The 18,456-nt window shown below is 39.0% G+C and overlaps 3 protein-coding genes across 8 annotated transcripts in view; 2 read left to right on the top strand and 1 right to left on the bottom strand.

Annotated features, from left to right (window-relative positions):
* C1GALT1 (core 1 synthase, glycoprotein-N-acetylgalactosamine 3-beta-galactosyltransferase 1) overlaps positions 1-2,539 on the bottom strand; it is a 123,002-nt gene extending 120,463 nt beyond the window's left edge. Inside the window, exon 1 of one of the 5 annotated variants that reach the window (XM_037836760.1) lies at positions 1,673-2,539. Coding sequence is in view for 1 of the 5 variants with exons in the window: in XM_037836758.1 (XP_037692686.1) it covers positions 2,279-2,285 (7 nt within the window). In the remaining 4 variants the exon portion in view is untranslated. The remainder of the gene's footprint in view (positions 1-1,672) is intronic. The other 4 variants (XM_037836761.1, XM_037836757.1, XM_037836759.1 and 1 more) reach the window with 4 other exon arrangements.
* A 257-nt stretch (positions 2,540-2,796) lies between these two features.
* The window catches only part of ASNS (asparagine synthetase (glutamine-hydrolyzing)), a 223,765-nt gene continuing 208,105 nt past the window's right edge, over positions 2,797-18,456 (top strand). The window contains exons 1-2 of one of the 2 annotated variants that reach the window (XM_037836754.1): positions 2,797-2,837; positions 3,520-3,588. The gene's annotated coding sequence lies outside the window, so the exon portion shown is untranslated. Of the gene's footprint in view, positions 2,838-3,168; positions 3,210-3,519; positions 3,589-18,456 lie in introns of those variants that run through there. The other variant, XM_037836751.1, reaches the window with a different exon arrangement.
* LOC119534418 (zinc finger protein 596-like) lies at positions 3,139-16,979 on the top strand. The gene is made up of 3 exons (XM_037836755.1): positions 3,139-3,209; positions 3,520-3,588; positions 12,669-16,979. Exon 3 carries the CDS (start codon positions 13,174-13,176, stop codon positions 14,821-14,823), a length of 1,650 nt encoding a protein of 549 aa, XP_037692683.1. The 5' UTR covers positions 3,139-3,209; positions 3,520-3,588; positions 12,669-13,173; the 3' UTR covers positions 14,824-16,979.

Raw genomic sequence — 18,456 nt, 5'->3', positions numbered from 1 at the left:
TCCTCAAATATGCCAGGGTCTTTGCATCTGTTGTTTTCTGTTGTGAACACATCTTACCCAGATACTTACATGGATCATTCCCTCACTCCTTCATGTCTCTACCTATGGCGAGCAGGGGGACAGGAGGAGCAGTCCTTCCCTGGCCACTCTATTCTTCTCCACAGCACTATCAATAGCTAACATTTTGTAAATTACTGTCTCCATCTAGAAATCTAAGTCTGCACCACTTGGAAGGCTTGTTAAACAGTTTCCAATTCATGAAGTCTGGGGTGGAGAATTTGTATTTTCAACAAATTTCCAAGGGATATTGATGCTAAGGATCCAGGGGCCACATTTTTGACAACCAGTGCTTTAGAATATAAGCTCCATGAGGAGATTTTTGTCCATTTGTTCACTGCTGGTACATAATAGGCACTCAAATATGTGAATGAATTTAAATGCCCTTCACTCTGTTCCCTCTGTACCCTCTAATTTGACAATACAATGCTAGACATTTGTGAAACACTGTATAACATAAATTATATGACCAAGATTGCAAATGACTACACCAAGCTGCATGTAATTTCAAATCTCCTATTATCCAGCTTTCATAGTTTTAAGTGTACTTTAATAAACAGCAGCTCATACTGTAGGTATTAGATAACTTATTCAGATTTTCTTTTTGGTTTCTTTCACCTTTGTGTGGGCTTTCCTTGCTCTCATATACAAGCTTCTTTATATTTTCTTCTTTATATTTTCCTTATATTAATTTCTAGGCAAATTTAAAGAGGCATTTAACAGTTCTCCACTAGTACCGTACTTCCCTAAGAAGACTTTGAAACGTCATACTTTTCTTACTGAATCACTATTAGTTAACATATGGTGAAAACAGTTACTTTGTAGTCACTTAAATTGTACCTCAATATATACAAAAGCTTGTAGAAAATAAAATGAGCATTGCTCACTACTTACAATACTTAGTACACAAGTATCATTTGCATAAGGTTCACCTGACATTTATCTGATAAAGGAGCGGAAAGTTGTCATTCAAATACCTTCTGAAAGGTCTCAACCCACACTAGAACAAAAACAACCTGAAATTACGCATAACACTTTTTCCTGGCATCCAGGCAGAGTTTTGTATGTTCTATACCCAATTTTTAGTAGGTGAACATATTTCTGTCCCTTACACAGTGGCCTAATGACTCACTCTGATGCATTAAAGTTCTAACTTGATAACTTTTAATTCATAGTGAAATCAATTCATGGTTAACAATAGTACTCACTCTTAAAAGCGTTAAAAGAAAATAGCGAATATTTATAATAAATTTAGACAACCAGACTATAAATCTGGTCAATTTTTCCGGAGTGTGTAATGTTTTGTGTTTTTTTTTTTTTTTTTTTTTTTTTTAAAGTAGGGAGAGCGGGTAATGGCTAGGGAAAACTAAATTCCCTCTAAATTACGATTATCTTTTAAGAGTATAAAGTTTACCCGTATTCAAAGCTCTACTGACAACTTGTCAGCACCTACTAAAATCCCATCACATTTTGTCGGGGTAGAGGGAAGAGAAAAGGGGTGAGATGAAAGAGAACCTCTTTTTCTCCTTCTCCAAGCAATAAGTGCCCCCAATACACGTGGCTTGTTCACTCTACCAGCGAAAAGGAAACTTTAAAAAGTCAGCCACAGACAAACCTGATGATCCAAGCACGCCGCAGGCAAATCCCAGGGCACTTCTGGAAGGAGCCCGCTTGCTGGGCGTTCGGGCGGCACGGCAGCCAGGCGGCTCTCGGGGACGGTGCCCCAACAACAGCGCTCCTGGTCCCACCTGACCCCAGGTGGGAAGGGGGTCGGGGGTGACCAAAGTGGGGAGCCGGGCCCGGAAGGACAGGACCGCTAAAAGATCCGGCGCGAACACCGGAGCGCAGTCGGAGCCTCACCGCCGTTGTCCGACGCCAGGCTGAGCGCGAGGAGGAGATGAGGGATGCCAGAGGTCAGGAACGAAGGACCCACGGTCAAGAGCATGCAACATGTCAACGGAATAGCGGCCGAATGGGCACGCAGCCCCTACGGCAGCTCGCCAAGGCTTCCGGAGCAGGAAGTGCCCGCGCCTCGCTCAGAAGCCCAGACGCCTCTCCGCCTCACCCGGCCGGGGCACAACCGCGAGACACCTGTTTGGCCGCGCAGGGGGTTTGGTCCCACCCGCCAAGCTCCACCCCCCCACACGTTCGGAGAAGGGGGGAGGGCAAGCGGAGCTGAGACCTTGGACCCGCAGCCTGAGGGCGCCTCCGCCGGCCGTACCTGACATTAGCGGCTGCTTCCTCCCGCCCCTCCTCGGGGGCTGAGAGGGGGACGACACGGGGCTGGCGACCGTCCCTCCTCTCGGTGGTCGCAGAGGTGACTCAGGGCCGCTAGCCGGGGCCGCCTGCTGCCACCCAGATCATTCCCGGGCAGCGGCGGCGGCCGGGGCAGTCCCTGAGAGCGCGCCCGCCTGCTCGCTCCGCCCCTCCCCGCAGAGCGTCCAGGCTTGTGGCCCGCCTACAGCGCAGCCGCCACCCAGGGGTCTCCTAGTGCCGACGTCGCAGCCGCCGCACCAGCCCCGGGGATGGGCGGGGCGGGAGGGGGCAGGGATGGGCGGGGCTACGGCGACGTGCGGACGCGGGGATTGGCCGCCGAGCGCACGCTCCGCCCTTCTGCGAAGGGGTCTGGGAAGTCCGGGTCTCTTCACAGCGGTAGATTTAGCTGCAGCTGGCTTGCGGTTTCTTTTTTCCGGTCTCCGCCTCCCGGTCCTGGTGTAGGCTCTTGCACTACATCCTTGAGGGGGACTGATGTAGGGAAGCAGCAGGGACTGAGGCTGTAGGTAGGTGCCTGAGGGGCAGGGATAACCTTACAATAGTTCCTTGGCCTATAGCCTGCTCTTAACTGGTTCCATTTTTCCTATTCTTTTCTCCCGGTCCTCTTTTAATGTAATCTCTGAGACGAATTCTCGTAATGAAAAGAAATACGGCAAGATGAGGTATGCAAACGGATGCCAGGGTAACCAGATGTGTGAACCAGGAAGGACTGAAAACCTAGTGATACCATAAAGTCACCAGTAGGCACACGTGGTCTTCGGTTCTGTCAGTACCCCAGGCTTTGGCAGAAAGAGCTTCGTCAGGACTCTGGAAAACTCATCTCCACTTAAGTTGGAAAAAGCGTTATGAATCAGGAAGCTGCCTCTGGAATGAGGAAGGTAACCATTCAGGCAACCCCACCACAGTCAGGAGATGGGGAGAAGGTCTAGGCCTTGGGCATTAGCCATCATCTCTGAGGCCAAGCTCAAGTGTGGGAAAGCCACCCTGTTTTTTCAAATGCCTTCCTTAGGCAGTTCTTTAATGGTCTATAGCATAGGAGTTAAGAATATGGCTTCTGAAATTAGACAACCCATGTTGGTTATTTTCCCTTTAATTTGCTTAGGTTTCTTTCTTGTATAGTTTGCCAGGACATGCTATCAATCGATCCAAAATAACCTGGTGATCCTAATCCAAATCTCTCTTTTTCAGATGAGGAAACAGGCCCAGAAGGATAAACTGGTATACCTATGCTAGACGTGCAGATATCCTGATGTCCAGGTTAGTGCTCCTTCCCCAGCCCAGGCCCTGGAGACTTCTCTGGCTTATATTCTTACCTCCATTCTCCTCTCTACTCCCCAACCTGTGTGTAATTATTGTCCACCTATATCCTCTTTCTTTTCACAGCCACTTTAAAACTGGGAAAGGAAGTAGTGTTCCAAATAGAAAGCAAAACAAAACAAAAAACAAAAATTCAGGATCCTTATCTCATTTTAATTTGTGGATAATAAGATGTTTAATTATTTGCTGTTTAAGTGACTAAGCAATTGAATGAAGTAGAGTATATCTTTTTCACTTTAAAGGGTAACGTACATTGCTGGTATTAACTTTGATTCCTGGCACTTACATTATATAAGGATTTTATTACATAACCGTAGAAAATCAGTTGTGAATTCCATGGAGATCTGGACATTGACAGTCCTGGAAGTAACATATGGGGAATGGAACAATAGGATCCCTGAAACTTGAATTCTGTTCCCAGTTTAATCACTGATTATCTGGGTAACCTATGGCAAGTCACCTAATTTCTCCAGATCTCAACTTCCCTCTCTATAAAACATGGACAATATTTCCAACCTGCTTTAAAAGGCAGCCAATGAAATTGTATGTGACAGTGTAGTTGTAAAGCATTAGCATCCTTTCAATTACATGAGACTCATGAGGTCTGTCCTATTTTATTTTTAAACAATTAAGCATTAAATATTTTAGCTGTGAGCACCGTGAAGATTTTTCTTTCAAGCAGTGACAACTTATTTACTGATTTTACTCTGTACCTTTGTAAAATATTAGCATCATTCATAGTAAGCTGCTGGGATTTAAGAGTATGGCAGGATGGTAGGTTACTATGTGTCAGATCTCATTTCATTAGCGCATTATAAATTTATTGCAGTTTTAAAAGAATACGTAATTATGAGTGGCTCCTTTTTCTTTTCATGAATTAATTTGTAACTGTGGCTGTGTGGCTGCCCCTCTTTATAGTAACAGTGGTAGTTAAACCTACTTAGTAATAAACATACATTTAACCAATAATTTGGTCTGAGTCTAAGAGTTCTTCCTAAAGCAAAATTGCACCTAACAGCAGGAAAATAAATAGTAGCATACGTGTCTTTTTCTGAAAGAAGGACTTGTAATATGAACATATGCTTTTTATAATGGAATGTCAGAGGTAGAGATTATGCAGTTACTGACAATGAACAGTTTGGTGGTATGGCTAATCCTAGAGGTAAATACGTGAGGCTGAGTAGGATAGCACCTTAGCTTGAGATTCAAGTCCTGATTATGTAGTGGATGAATATCCAACCTCCCTGGTTTTTGTCGTTGTACAATTGTTTTTTGCCTTCTGCTCTTCAGCCCTGACCCCAAATCAGTTTGAAACTATTGCTTAACTAGGTATTGGATAATCTGTGGTTGTAGATGACCCCTACTACCCATCCTCTTTATTAACCTGAATAGGAAGAAGAAAAACCCTAGAAAAAAATGGGCAGAGCTTTGTGTGCTCCAATGTCTCAATAACAAATTAGGAAATAAATGAAAAATGCATACCAGGAAAATGAGATGAGGAAAATCTTTCTGGGGACTGTGTTTTTCAACAGAATATCAATATTTCATCTCACATTAAAAATATCTGTCAGGATAAAGTAATTTCGCCCTATGGAACTTAAGAAGGCATTTTCCCAAACACTTTTTATTCTTTCTAGCTACATCTTCACAAAATCTGCCAAGATTTTGAGACAGTTGGAAAAGCTGCTGTTATTTTCTGAATTGACTGACACACAAAGTGGGTAAAGGTAGAGAATGGAGAAGAGGAGGAGGAGGTAAAGGAAAAAGTCTAGGAAATACTTTAGCCTCAAGGGAGGAGGACTCAGCATGACTCACTCCATTTTAGCTTGAAAGCAGAGATTGCCACGTGTGTGCTAAGAAACTTCTGTCATCTAGAGAAATATTCTCAATTTATGAGTTTGGGTTCCCTGGGGTTACTCTGTGTTCTTCCAGTTCTCTGGAATATGAATCAGAATGTTCCTTAATTGTTTCCCCTAGTAGCTCAACAAAAGCAGAAAACATTTATTGTAAATGGAATAGGTGAAGCTTGCTTTCGTTTAAAATCCCTAAGCAATAAATTATTTATGAACATGTATGCTGCCTCTGTTAGTATAAAGAACTAACAGACTGACAATTTTAGCCACATAATGTGACTTAATATTTTTTTTTCTTCTTTCTTTTAAGCTTTTATTTCAAAATCCCAAAAGATGGATACCTTTTTGGGTTTCTTTCCATTTTCCATTGAGATGCACCCTTTCCTTGTCCCCTTTCCCCAGTTCTCATGTACAGGCTGGATCCCTTTAGCCATGTTATTATGGGAGGACCAGTCTCCTTTCCTGGCCATAGCTGATTGGACAGGGATGGGTCCCTGAAGAAAGCTGAGTCAATCAGACTCTCTCCCCTGGGAATTTGGAATTGGGAGAGAGAGGCCTTAGTTACTGCCTGGTGAGCATTGAAAGTCTAACCCAAACATCTAAACCCAAGATTAAGTATAATAATGATAATGAATGGACTGACCAAACATTTTTAAAGGAATTATTTCAAGCAATATTTAAACATTTTTTGCCATATTTTTTAGTCTCATAGCAGCAAATGTTCATTATCAAACATAAAGATATTCACTATAAAAATATTTATGCTGAAATGTGTGTAAGTGCTTTTCATCTGAGGGAAATTGTTTCTAAAATAAAGGAACTGTACTAGGTAATTTCTAAGATCCCTGATAGCTGTTAAAGCCTCATGAATCTATGGATTGTTTCTGGGAATTTGAGTCTTTCACTGATGAGGCTGACTGCATGTCAACAGAGCCATAGTCAAAATCTTTTGACTAATAGTCTAGTTGCAAATAATTCAGTCTCTCAATCTGTTATACCATTGTTTGTGCAAAATACCTGTCAGTATAGAAGTAGTCAAGAATAATTAAAATATTATAGTGGGCATCACTATCCATTGTTCTAACCTAGCCTTACGGTTGCTCAAACTCTTTTTAAATTGATTATGTATTTTGGTTCATTATTTTTCTCTCAAAACAAAATACTTCTGCAGGTTAGCACTGTCTTTTTATACAGAGGAAGTTCTGCATACCCAGAAGAGGAGAGTTCTGCTTTCTCTCTGACTTCTGTTGGTATTAGTCCCAGGAAATGGTTCCTCTGATATACTTCCTGCCGCCATTTCACTCCTTTGACGTGTCCTTGGACACATGCCCTCCATTTCATCTTTTGTGCTGTAGGAATCAGTTGTATGTATATGTACATCCTTTAGAACCAATTTAAAGTCAAGCCTTATTTCTACTTTGAGCTGGATTTGCCTTCTCTTTTACTGAGTGGATGCACCCAGGCTATCAGACATACAAGGCCACCTTTATTTCCATCTACACACACACACACACACACACACACACACACACACACACACACACACACACACACACACACACACACACACACACACACACACACACCCCCTTCTAAAAATGTCTCTACATCCATCTTTCTATTTCCCACCTAAGAAGAGGAATTTAGCCTCCTGTCTCTATAAGAAACAGGGTAGCATTTTTGTCTCTCTCTCTGCTTTACTTCAACTATTATGAATCAAAATAACTATTACATGATCCCTATACATCTGACTTTTGTCAAGGATATACTGGTTAGGAAAGTGGCAGAGGATAGAGGTTGGAGGTGGGGAGTAGGGGTTGAACAGCAAAGTAACTCTCTATAGTTGAAGTAAAAAAAAAAATTCCAGATGGAAGATGGAGTGTGCAGAAACAGACTAGAAAGAAATTTCCAGTTTGGAAGGACCAGAACTTCATTCAGTTCCATGAAAAAAGACTGGAATTTGTATTTGAGGTACAAGGAGCAAGAAAGATGCACATCTGTGGCAGGAAAGAGTTAGCAAGGGAATAAGGATCAGGAAATTTAACTAGTTTTGCTTTTCACGTACAAATGGCCTTTTATGGTGGTGTTGCCTTTTATCTTTGAGACACATCCCCAGTGTATGAACATCGGTGGTTACAAGACTCCCTTGGGTGTGAGAAAGGAAACTGAGGAGCTGCTGTGTTCCAGTTTACCAAGCTCCCCACTGATGGCTGAAAGGCCATTTTGCTTTTCTTCCATTACATGCTAACTATTTTTTTTTTTTTTGAGCTTTTGTGATACTGTTTGTAACACTGTTTCTATAGGAAAATGTATTCTTCAAAATGGATCATGTTTTAAAATGAATTTTTGGAACATCTCACATGAAAACGGGCTCTTTCTATTTTACTGTTAGCTATCTAGAGATTACAGATAAAGATAATTTAGATGGGAAAACAAGGACTTTGCCAAAATTACAATTAGATTAAACTAAAATTAGAATTTCTTTCACAGTCATTAAATTTGTAGAAACCTCTTTGTTTATTGGAACTTTAATGAGCATTTGCCAAGAAGAGATTATTTGGAGGAAGGGAAACAAACCTCTACAGTAGTCCAACAAACACACCACTTTCTTTTCCTTTTTCTTCTGCTTGCAATTCTATTTCTATTTCATTCTTCCTCCCCCTTCTCCTTTTCCTTTTTTTCTTTTTTTCTCTCAGAACTTGTCCTTCCTTTTTCTAATCTTTTCCTTTTCATTTTTTGGTTCTAGTTTTTATACCTGTAACTTCTAGCAGAAAAAAAGAAAACCATTGTTACTGTCATTAAAAAAAAAAAAAAAAAAAAAAATTCTTAAAACTTTTTTCAGGCTCTGTGCCAAGCATTGTAAAAAAGAAAATTACTTAGACAATTTCTAACCTCCAAAAGTATACAATCTATTGTGAGTCCCAGATGTGCTTTTATAACACCCTCATGATTCTTGTCATTATTTTTGTTCTCCAGTCCCATTAAAAATCTTTTGAGAGCAATGAATTAGCACCCCCTCAAAATGCCTGACTCACAAATGTACCTGGTTTGCATATAATTTCAGAAAGTTTGAAAGCTCCCTGAACTCCTTAGGAGTTTATTACCTCAGATTAAGAACCTTGCTGGTTGTCTCAATTCATTCCCAGATGTCACAGAATTTGAGATAGAAGAGTCTTAAAAATATTCTTAGAACAATCAGCTTTAGTTCATTTTGTTAAGAAAATTAATAGGACTGCCATGTTTCTAAATATTCTTAATTACTATTCTTTCTTCTTATCAATTTAAGTAAGTAGATAGTGATCCCCAATAAGGCAATTAGGTCTCATACCACCCCATATATATATATACATTTGTATATACATAAATTCTCCCTATATGGTTGAACCATGGTTTTTTATTAAATCAGAACTTAGTATTTACCTTAGACTTACCTTACCTTAGTAAATGTTTTTTTACTACTGAGCCATGTTGAGCACTGTGATTAAATTTCCTTTATTGCACAATTTTTTTTCTGCAGTTATTAACTGCCTAGTTTTATTTTAGTTTTGGTTAACCTTTTTATTGTAAAGTAACACAGAAAATAAAGGAAACCATGCACATATAAATACATACATATATAGCCTAATGAATTATTTTAGGGCAAACACTCTTGCAATCTCCATCCAGGTCAAGAAATAAAACTTTGCTGGCCACCTTGGAAGTTACTCCATGCATCCTGTCCCAACAACAATCCCTACCCCACCCTGAAAATAATTACTGTCTTGACTTCCAGGAATCACTTCCTTACAATATTTCATAGTTTTATTACCCAAAGATGTATTCATAGACACCATAGTTTTAAAAAAAAAAAAAAATTGAGTATTTTAATTCTCTTAATCCACAGGTCCCCTCCATCACTTTCTTTTCCTTTCAGTACGTCTACCAAAGAACCCAGAGCATTTGACCTGTACAATTTCCCATAGTGTGGCTTTTACAGATTGCATACTTGTGCAGGTCAACAGGTTCATGTGTGCTCTGTATTTCCTGTAAATTAGCGCTGGATTCAGAAGCCTGGTCAGACTCATATTCTATCCCTTGGATGAAACTATAGGTAGTGGTGTGTTCTTTCATCAGGAAGCATATAATGTCTGATTGTTTCTCTCTTTGTGATGGTAATAGGTATTGGTGTCCAACTGTCAAACTTCTTGGACCCAGGGTCCCTTTATATTGTTAAAGATTATTGAAGGTGCCAAAGAGGTCTTGATTATGAGGATTTTAGCTATCGATATCTACTATATTAAAAATTAAAGCAGAAGAATTTTAAAAGTATTTTCAATTCATTCAAAAAACAACAAACCCGTTAAGTCAATATAAATGCATTTTGTGTTGAGAAGTAACTATAGTTGCTAAAGGAGAAAGGGAAAAAGAGTGTCACTGCTTTGCATTTCTGCATTCTCTTTAATGTCTGTTTTGATAGGAGACAGCTGAATTCTCATATCGGCTGCTTCAATCTTTGGCATTATGTTGTTTAAGTTGAAGTCTGTGAAGTAAATCTGGTTTCACACTGATATGTAGTTGGAAAAGGGGGGAGTATTTTAATAGCTTTTTCAGATAATTACGGATATTTGATACAATACTGAAACTTGGCAAGTGGGAGTGTCTTAAAGGTTAGTTGCAATGTGGAAATCAAAACCTTATCAATAAAGTTTTTGTACTCTGTTACATTAAAATCCTTTAAATCCATTTTTAAAAAAAGAAAATTAGTAAGCCATATAATACCCAATTTGTGTGTGTAGTTGGGGAGGAAAAAGGGGAAGAAATACTATCAAATTATCAAAGTAAATTAAAATATTATCCTAAAGAGAACATTTATTGAGCACCTTTTACATTACTAGTTTTATATGTGTGTGTGCATATTCATATGTAATATATATGAATCTTCACATATATACCATCTTCATATATTTGCATATCATCTTCACAACAGCTGCATCATGTAGGAATTATTACACTCAGATATAGACATTGAGGCTCAGAGAGATCAAATAGCTACCTCAGGTCACCTACTAATGAACAGTAGAATCAAGATTCTAACACGCATTCTAACTAACTCTAAAGCCTATTTGTTATCCACCACCCAGTGTCCTCTCAGAAGATGACTTCTTATTTATCTTTTCTAGTTAACACAAAACTTAACACATAGGAGATACTCATGGAATATTGATATAAGTAAATCAAACAGGGTCAAGTATGGAACCCTGCAGTAAACCACTGGAAACTAGAGACCACTTATCTTCACCCTCAACCACATTTGATTTCTTTTCTTTTAAGAAGAGAGGGGAATTCTAATAGGTTCTGAAGAGTAGGGAGGACTGTACAGTAATGCTGAGTGATGCAGCAATTTTACTTTATTCATCAGAGAAATATGTCAGTTGTAGCAGTGTGAGGTGGTAACAGGCTTGAATATGCCCATTTTTATTTGAAAGGAATGTGCTGCAAAGTTAATGTAATATTAACTTGAGGGAATCATTTTAGATTTAGTAAGTATTCTGAGCATTAAAGGAGATACTCTGATTGAGGCTCCTGAAATAAAAAGAACAATCTGAAACAAGCCTAGGAGGAAAATACAGAAATTTTTTGCAGGAGTACAGCTCTTAAATGAAGTCTGAGGAAAAGAATCTCATTGATTGAATAAAAAGTTCTGAGTGTTCATATATATACCCTAACTGAAGCTAGCTAATGAGTTTGCAATTTAAAGGGGGTTGATGAGGAAAATGAAGGCAATATCAGAATGTGGGTAACTCTGAGGTAGAGGTTGATGGTTTTTCAAAAGAATCTCTTTAGGGATGCTAATAAATACTTAACTAAATTGGATAGAAACCATTTTGGAAGTAACTAGAATCTTAGACACCAATTAAGACAATGAAGTAATGATGAATCAGTGTCAGTGTTGCCTTGATTGACAGGTTTATGGTTTAAAAATAAACCTGGCTTGACTTTGGGTCAGGGCAAGATTATGATACATAGTGTTTTTTTGTTTGTTTGATTTTGTTTTTGTTTTTTTTTTAATTTTTTCTAATTCAATTTTATTGATATATTCATATACCATACAGTCATCCAAAGTATGTAATCAGTTCACAGTACTATCATATAGTTGTGCATTCATCACCCCAATCTATTTTTTGAACATTTTCCTTGTACCAGAAAAAGTGAAAACAAGAATTAAAAAATAAAAGTAAAAAAGAACACCCAAATCTTCCCCCCCTTCCCTCCCTATTTTTCATTTAGTTTTTGTTCCCATTTTTTTATTCATCCATCCATACACTGGATAAAGGGAGTGTGATCCACAAGGCTTTCACAGTCACACTGTCACCCCTTGTAAGCTGCATTGCTATACAATCGTCTTCAAGAGTCGAGGCTACTGGGTTGGAGTTTGATAGTTTCAGGTGTTTACTTCTAGCTATTCCAATACATTAAAACCTAAAAAGGGTTATCTATATAGTGCATAAGAATGCCCATCTAAGTGACCTCTCAACTCCATTTGGAATCTCTCAGCCACTGAAATTTTATTTTGTTTCATCTTGCATCCCTCTTTTGGTCAAGAAGATGTTCTCAATCCCATGGTGTAGGGGCCACGTTCATCCTCAGGAGTCATATCATTTGTTGCCAGGGAGATTTACACCCCTGGGACTCAGATTCCTTGTAGGGGGGAGGGCAGTGAGTTCACCCACCAAGTTGGCTTAGCTAGAGAGAGAAGGCCACATCTGAGCAACAAAGGGGTACTCAGGTAGAGACTCTTAGACACAATTATAAGCAGATTTAGCCTCTCCTCTGCAGTAACGAGCCTCATAAGGGCAAGTCCTGTGATAGAGGGCTCCACACATCAACCCCTCAGTCCTCAACGTTTGTGAGAACATCAGCAACAATCCAGGTGAGGAAGCCCAGTACCTCTGTATTTTCCCCCAGCTCTTCAGGGGGCCCTGCATATATATTTTTATTCTCTGTTCAAATTACTTTGGGATGTGTCACTATTTCACACTTACCTATGCATACCTACAAGGTCTCACTTTCTATTCAAAGCTCCATGTAATTATGGTATTTGAGTAAACTGTGTGAGTTGAATTGTTTAGGAAATATATATCTATGATGCATAGTTTTTTAATCTCCCCAATCCCTTCTTAAATAAAGCACTGAACGAGAGAGAGAAACACACAGAGGAGCTGAGAGAGAAAGACCAGAAGCTGAAGGCAGTGATACGTGGGAGACAAGGACTAGCAGACACGGCCATTTGCATTCCCATGTGACAGAGGCATCCCAGAACACCAGCAGCCTTTCTTCAGGAAGAAGGTATTGTCCTGTTACTGCCTTGATTTGGACATTTTTCACAGCCTCAGAACCTTAAACTTGAGAAAAATCAGAGGAGGCATTTGACCAGAGAAGACAATGCTGGATAGTTAGGCTTTGGAGATGAGCAAGTCCTACTTTCCTGTGGAACCAGCCTTAGTTGGCATCTCTTTCCTGTACAATTTCAGATCTGATAAAGAAGCTGTGAGATCTTGAGTGTAGTGACAGCATTGTCCATGAAGACTTGGCTTCTCTGATTTTTCCTATCTGTTTTGGTTCTTAATTGTCTGGTTGGCCTGTATGAGAGTGAAAAACCACAGAAAGAGAATCAACAGCTAAACTATTGACAATGCATCCACTGGAATCAATGACCTTCAAAGACATAGCTGTAGATTTCACCCAGGAAGAGTGGGCCCTGATGGACACATTCCAGAGAAAGCTGTTCAAAGATGTGATGCTGGAGACTATCAATCATTTGGTGTCCATGGGGTATTGGTTCTGTGTATCAGATGTGATTTCCCAGTTAGAGCAAGGAGAGGAACTGTGGAATGGACTATTAGGATTTCCTGAAGGCCAGAGTTCAGTCAGGGAATGTGACCTTAGAAAACAAGAATTAATATCCATGCAATGTATCTGGAGGAATGACACATCCACCATCTTATCAATGCAGAGATCTCACACTCAAGAGGATCCCATTGAATGTAATAATTCAGAAGAAGAATTCATTCACAACTCCGTATCAACTCAATGTGTGTCAACTCAATTTGGAAAGAAATCCTGTGACAGCAAACAATTTCAAGACATTCTCTGTGATCAGCCATCCTTTAATCAATGTGAACAAATTCACACTAGGAGTAAATCACATGACTGTCATATATGTGGGGAAACCTTCAGAAAAAGTTCTGATCTTAGGCAACATGAGAAAACACACACTGCAGGAAAGAAGTATGGATGCCGAATATGTGGGAAAGCCTTCAATAAATCTTCCACCCTCAGACAACATGAGAGAATTCACACTGGAGAGAAGCCATATGACTGTCATCTGTGTGGAAAAGCCTTTAATAAAAGTTTCAACTTAAGACAACATGAGAGAATACACACTGGAGAGAAACCATATGAATGCCATCTATGTAGGAAAGCTTTCAGTCAAATATCTACCCTTAGGCGACACGAGAAAATCCACGCTGGAGAGAAACCATATGAATGTCATTTATGTGGGAAAGCATCCAGAAAAAGTTTTACCTTTAGAAGACATGAGAGTACTCACATTGGAGGAAATCAATATGGGTGTCAAATATGTGGGAAAGCCTTCAATCAGTCTTCCAAATTTAGACAACATGAGCGAATTCACAGAGGAGAGAATCTATTTGAATGCCATTTATGTGGAAAAACCTTCAGTCACAGTTCTACCCTTAAACATCATGAGAAAACTCACACTGGAGAGAAACCATACAAATGTTATATATGTGGAAAAGCCTTCAATAAAAGTTTCAACTTAAGACAACATGAGAGAATTCATACTGGAGAGAAACCATATGAATGTGATCTATGTGGAAAAGCCTTCAATAAAATTTTTAACTTAAGACAACATGAGAGAATTCACACTGGAGAGAAACCATATGAATGTGATCTATGTGGGAAAGCCTTCAGTCAAATATCTACCCTTATTCGACATGAGAAAATTCACACTGGAGAGAAACCATATGAATGTCATTTATGTGGGGAAGCATCCAGAAAATTTTTGCCTTTAGAAGACATGAGAGAACTCACATTGGAGGAAAACAATATGGGTGTCAAATATGTGGGAAAGCCTTCAGTCAATCTTCTGAATTTAGACATGAGAGAATTCACAGAGGAGAGAATCCATTTGAATACCATTTATGTGGAAAAGCCTTCAGTTGCAGTTCTACCCTTAAACATCATGAGAAAATTGACACTGGAGAGAAACCATACAAATGTTATATATGTGGGAAAACCTTCAATAAAAGTTTCAACTTAAGACAGCATGAGAGAATTCGTACGGAAGAGAAACCGTATGATTGCCATTTTTGTGGAAAAACCTTCAGTGTATCTTCTACTCTTAAAAGAAATGAGAAAATTCATGCTGTAGAGAAACCATATGAATGTCATTTATGTGGGAAAGCCTTTAGTCTGTATGCTACCCTTCAAGGACATGAGAAAATTCACGCTGTGAATGTAATGAAATTAGTAGAGTCTTCAGCCACAGCGCTAATGTTCAAACAAATGAGAGAACCCACACAGGAATATAATTCTATGTCAGTGTAATCAGTGTGATAATACCTTTATTTGTAATTTATCCTTAAATAACATGCATGAACTAAACCTATGTCTGTAGTGACCTGGAGGTCATTCCAGCTAAAGCTCAGCCTAGGTGCAGGCAAGAAAAATGTAGAGTAGTAATAACTCCTAAATCTGAAAACAAGACAGGAAAATGTTTAACCAGAGGAAGAAACTCTAGGGGACCAACAAACAGTTAATGCTGGAGAATATATTAGGAGAAAATATTTAATGAAATAAACATGAAAAACCCTTTATTAAATCTCAGTGTAATGAATGAAGGAAATCTTTAATGATTTCTAATTCCTTTATCAGAATGAAGGTTACCATTCTGAAAAAAATGTCAGTGCAAAAATCAAGTGAAAAAATATTCAGTTAGTGTTCACATCAGAATCACCCGACTGGGAAGAAACCTCCAATAAGAATTCTTTACCACACAATTCAATCATGAATTCAGAATATGGCCTAATTACTTATTATTGAGAAATAGTTAAGATAAAAATGTAGGATTGTGAAGTGATATAGCCATGTTGAATGCACACTTTGTAAAAACTAGTAAGAAAGAATATTAAACTTCTTCCCAAACAGATTAATACATGCAAATGCATGTGAAGTAAAAGCTGCTGCTGAAATTTCTGTTATGGGTTCAGTTTCTATGTTTTATTCAACACCAAATGAAATTTTAATTACTGGGGTGACAGAAAATAACACTGCATGTTAACTGAAAGGCGTATAATACAAGATGATGTGGTATTATGTATTATATACTGTTAATGTTTGTGTGCGTAGCAGTGATTAATGGAATAACTATAAATAAATAGATAACTCAATGAAAAAATCCCTGAAAAACTAGAGTGGCAAAAGAAAAATTTTAATTACAGCATCCTCCAGAAAATCAACTGAAAAAACATTCTTCTGAGCACCTAACTCAGTGGATTTTGCCCCACCCAACTTCAGTCAACAGCAGGATCCCTGGGACATGCCTCGGTTTAGCAGCTGTGCAGAGGCAGTGCGGAGGAGAGAAAGAGTTCAGATGGTTCTAAGAACACTGTGATGCAGAAATTGCCAACATATACTCAAAAAGAGAGGATCCCAATCAGAATGCAGTTCTCAGCAAGTGAATATTATAAGAATAAATGGGTGAGTTAGAATAAAAAGATCATAGCTGCATACTAAGGAACCATGGAAAAATCAGAAGGTTCTGAGGTGGCTTAAGTGCTCAAAGAACATAGAAATATCCAACAATATTCCTTTCCTGAGGAAAATCTTCTGTAAAGATACTTCTAATTGTATCCCATAGTAAAATGTTTCTTGAGGACTGAAAATGACTTTTTCTTTTCACTAACTTTTAAAATTTGCAACAATATATGTTTACTAAATAGAAAAATTTATAATCTCATCACCTAGATGAGATTATAAACATTTTGTCTTCACTTATAAACATTCAGTTATAAACATTTTTGTCTTCACTTTTTTAGACTTTTTAAAAATTCTTTCAACAAATGCATACTCATGTTTAAAACAAAAACAGAATCATATGGTCACATTGTTGTAGCCTTTTTCACTAAATATATCATGAGCGTCATTCATTATAATAAATATAGCACTACATCACACATGCGAAACTTTAAAATGGATTTTATATCAATGGAAACAGAAATTTACATTATCTTGTGTTTTATATGCCTGAGCATTGCATGATTTTGTTACATTAAATGTCATTTATAAATGGTTTAACTTTTGTTTGTCCCTCATTTATTATTTCCCTTTGTTTGGCTGAAATAAATCTTAAACTTTCCAAGCTGTTCAGTTGCAACTGTTCAGTTACAGCTAAATGGTACCTCCTAAAGGCTGAGGCAATTACATAAGATGGGGTTTTTTTTGGGGGGAGGTAGGGGTGGGAGAGAGTTAGAGAGAAAAAGAGAGGGAGAGAACCGCAATGTGCCTAGGGGAAAGTAGCTGTGTTCCAGTTTGCTAGAGCTGCCATATCCATATGCAAAATACCAGAAATGGATTGGCTTTTATAAAGGGAATTTATTGGGTTACAAATTTAGAGTTCTAAGGCCATAAAAGTGTCCAAACTAAGGCATCAACAAGAGGATACCTTCACTGAGGAAAGGCTGATGACATCTGTAACAATTCGGTCAGCTGCGTAGGCACATGGCTGGCATCTGCTGGGCCTTTGCTCCTAGGTTGCATTTCAAAATGGCATTCTCCAAAATGTCTCTTGTTAAGTTACCTAAAGATGGTGTTTTAGTTTGCTAATGCTGCAGAATGCAAAACACCAGAGATGGATAGGCTTTTATAAAACGGGGGTTTATTTCACTACACAGTTACAGTCTTAAGGCCACAAAACGTCCAAGGTAACACATCAGCAATCGGGTACCTTCACTGGAGGATGGCCAATGGCATCCGGAAAACCTCTGTTAGCTGGGAAGGCACGTGGCTGGCGTCTGCTCCAAAGTTCTGGTTTCAAAATGGCTTTCTCCCAGGACGTTCCTCTCTAGCAAGCTTGCTCTTCTTCAAAATGTCACTCACAGCTGCACTCTGTTCAGTCTCTTTGAGTCAGCATGTTTTATATGGCTCCACTGATCAAGGCCCACCCTAAATGGGTGGGGTCACACCTCCATGGGAGTATCCCACCAAAGTCACCACCCACAGCTGGGTGGGGCACATTCCAAGCAAATCTAACCAGCACCAAAACGTCTGTCCCACAAGACCACAAAGATAATGGCATTTGGGGGACACAATACATTCAAACTGGCACAGATGGAGATGTCCAAGGAAGCCAAGGAGCGCAGGGCCATCCTAGCATCTTAGAGTTAAGTGGAGCCCGTCACACCTTCTTCCTTTGTTGGCCTCACCTCACATCATCTCAAACGTATTAAAAATCAGCTAGTTCTCAAAGAAAATATAATTGCCATGGGACAAAAAGAAGATTTAGTTGGAATTGACCACTTGAGTTGTTACCATTGTAAATGTTATAATTATAGACATAATTGAATATTTGTTGATTTTAATTTTCAACTTTTGCTTTTTCTTTTTATTGAGGGCCCAATACTTTTTTTTCTTTTTCAGGCATCAAACCATTTTTCAAGCCCTTGAAATGTTTGTAAGTTTGGGCTTCTGTGCCTGTCCTGCCCACTCTAATAGGAAGATTCTGCTCCCAAGACCTGGGCCCCCCTCTGCTAGTGACTCTTCTTACCATGGGTCTAAGGCATTGTTGTGAAAAAGGACACCTAGACCTATTGTATCAAAGGAAATACCATATATGGTGCAAAAGAAAAAAAAATTACAGTGAAACAAAATTCTGTTGATAAAGCAGATTTTCAGG

The sequence above is a fragment of the Choloepus didactylus genome, chromosome 5, assembly GCF_015220235.1.
Source record: "Choloepus didactylus isolate mChoDid1 chromosome 5, mChoDid1.pri, whole genome shotgun sequence".
Taxonomy (NCBI): Eukaryota; Metazoa; Chordata; class Mammalia; order Pilosa; family Megalonychidae; genus Choloepus; species Choloepus didactylus.
This window is presented reverse-complemented; position numbering and strand designations above follow the sequence as displayed.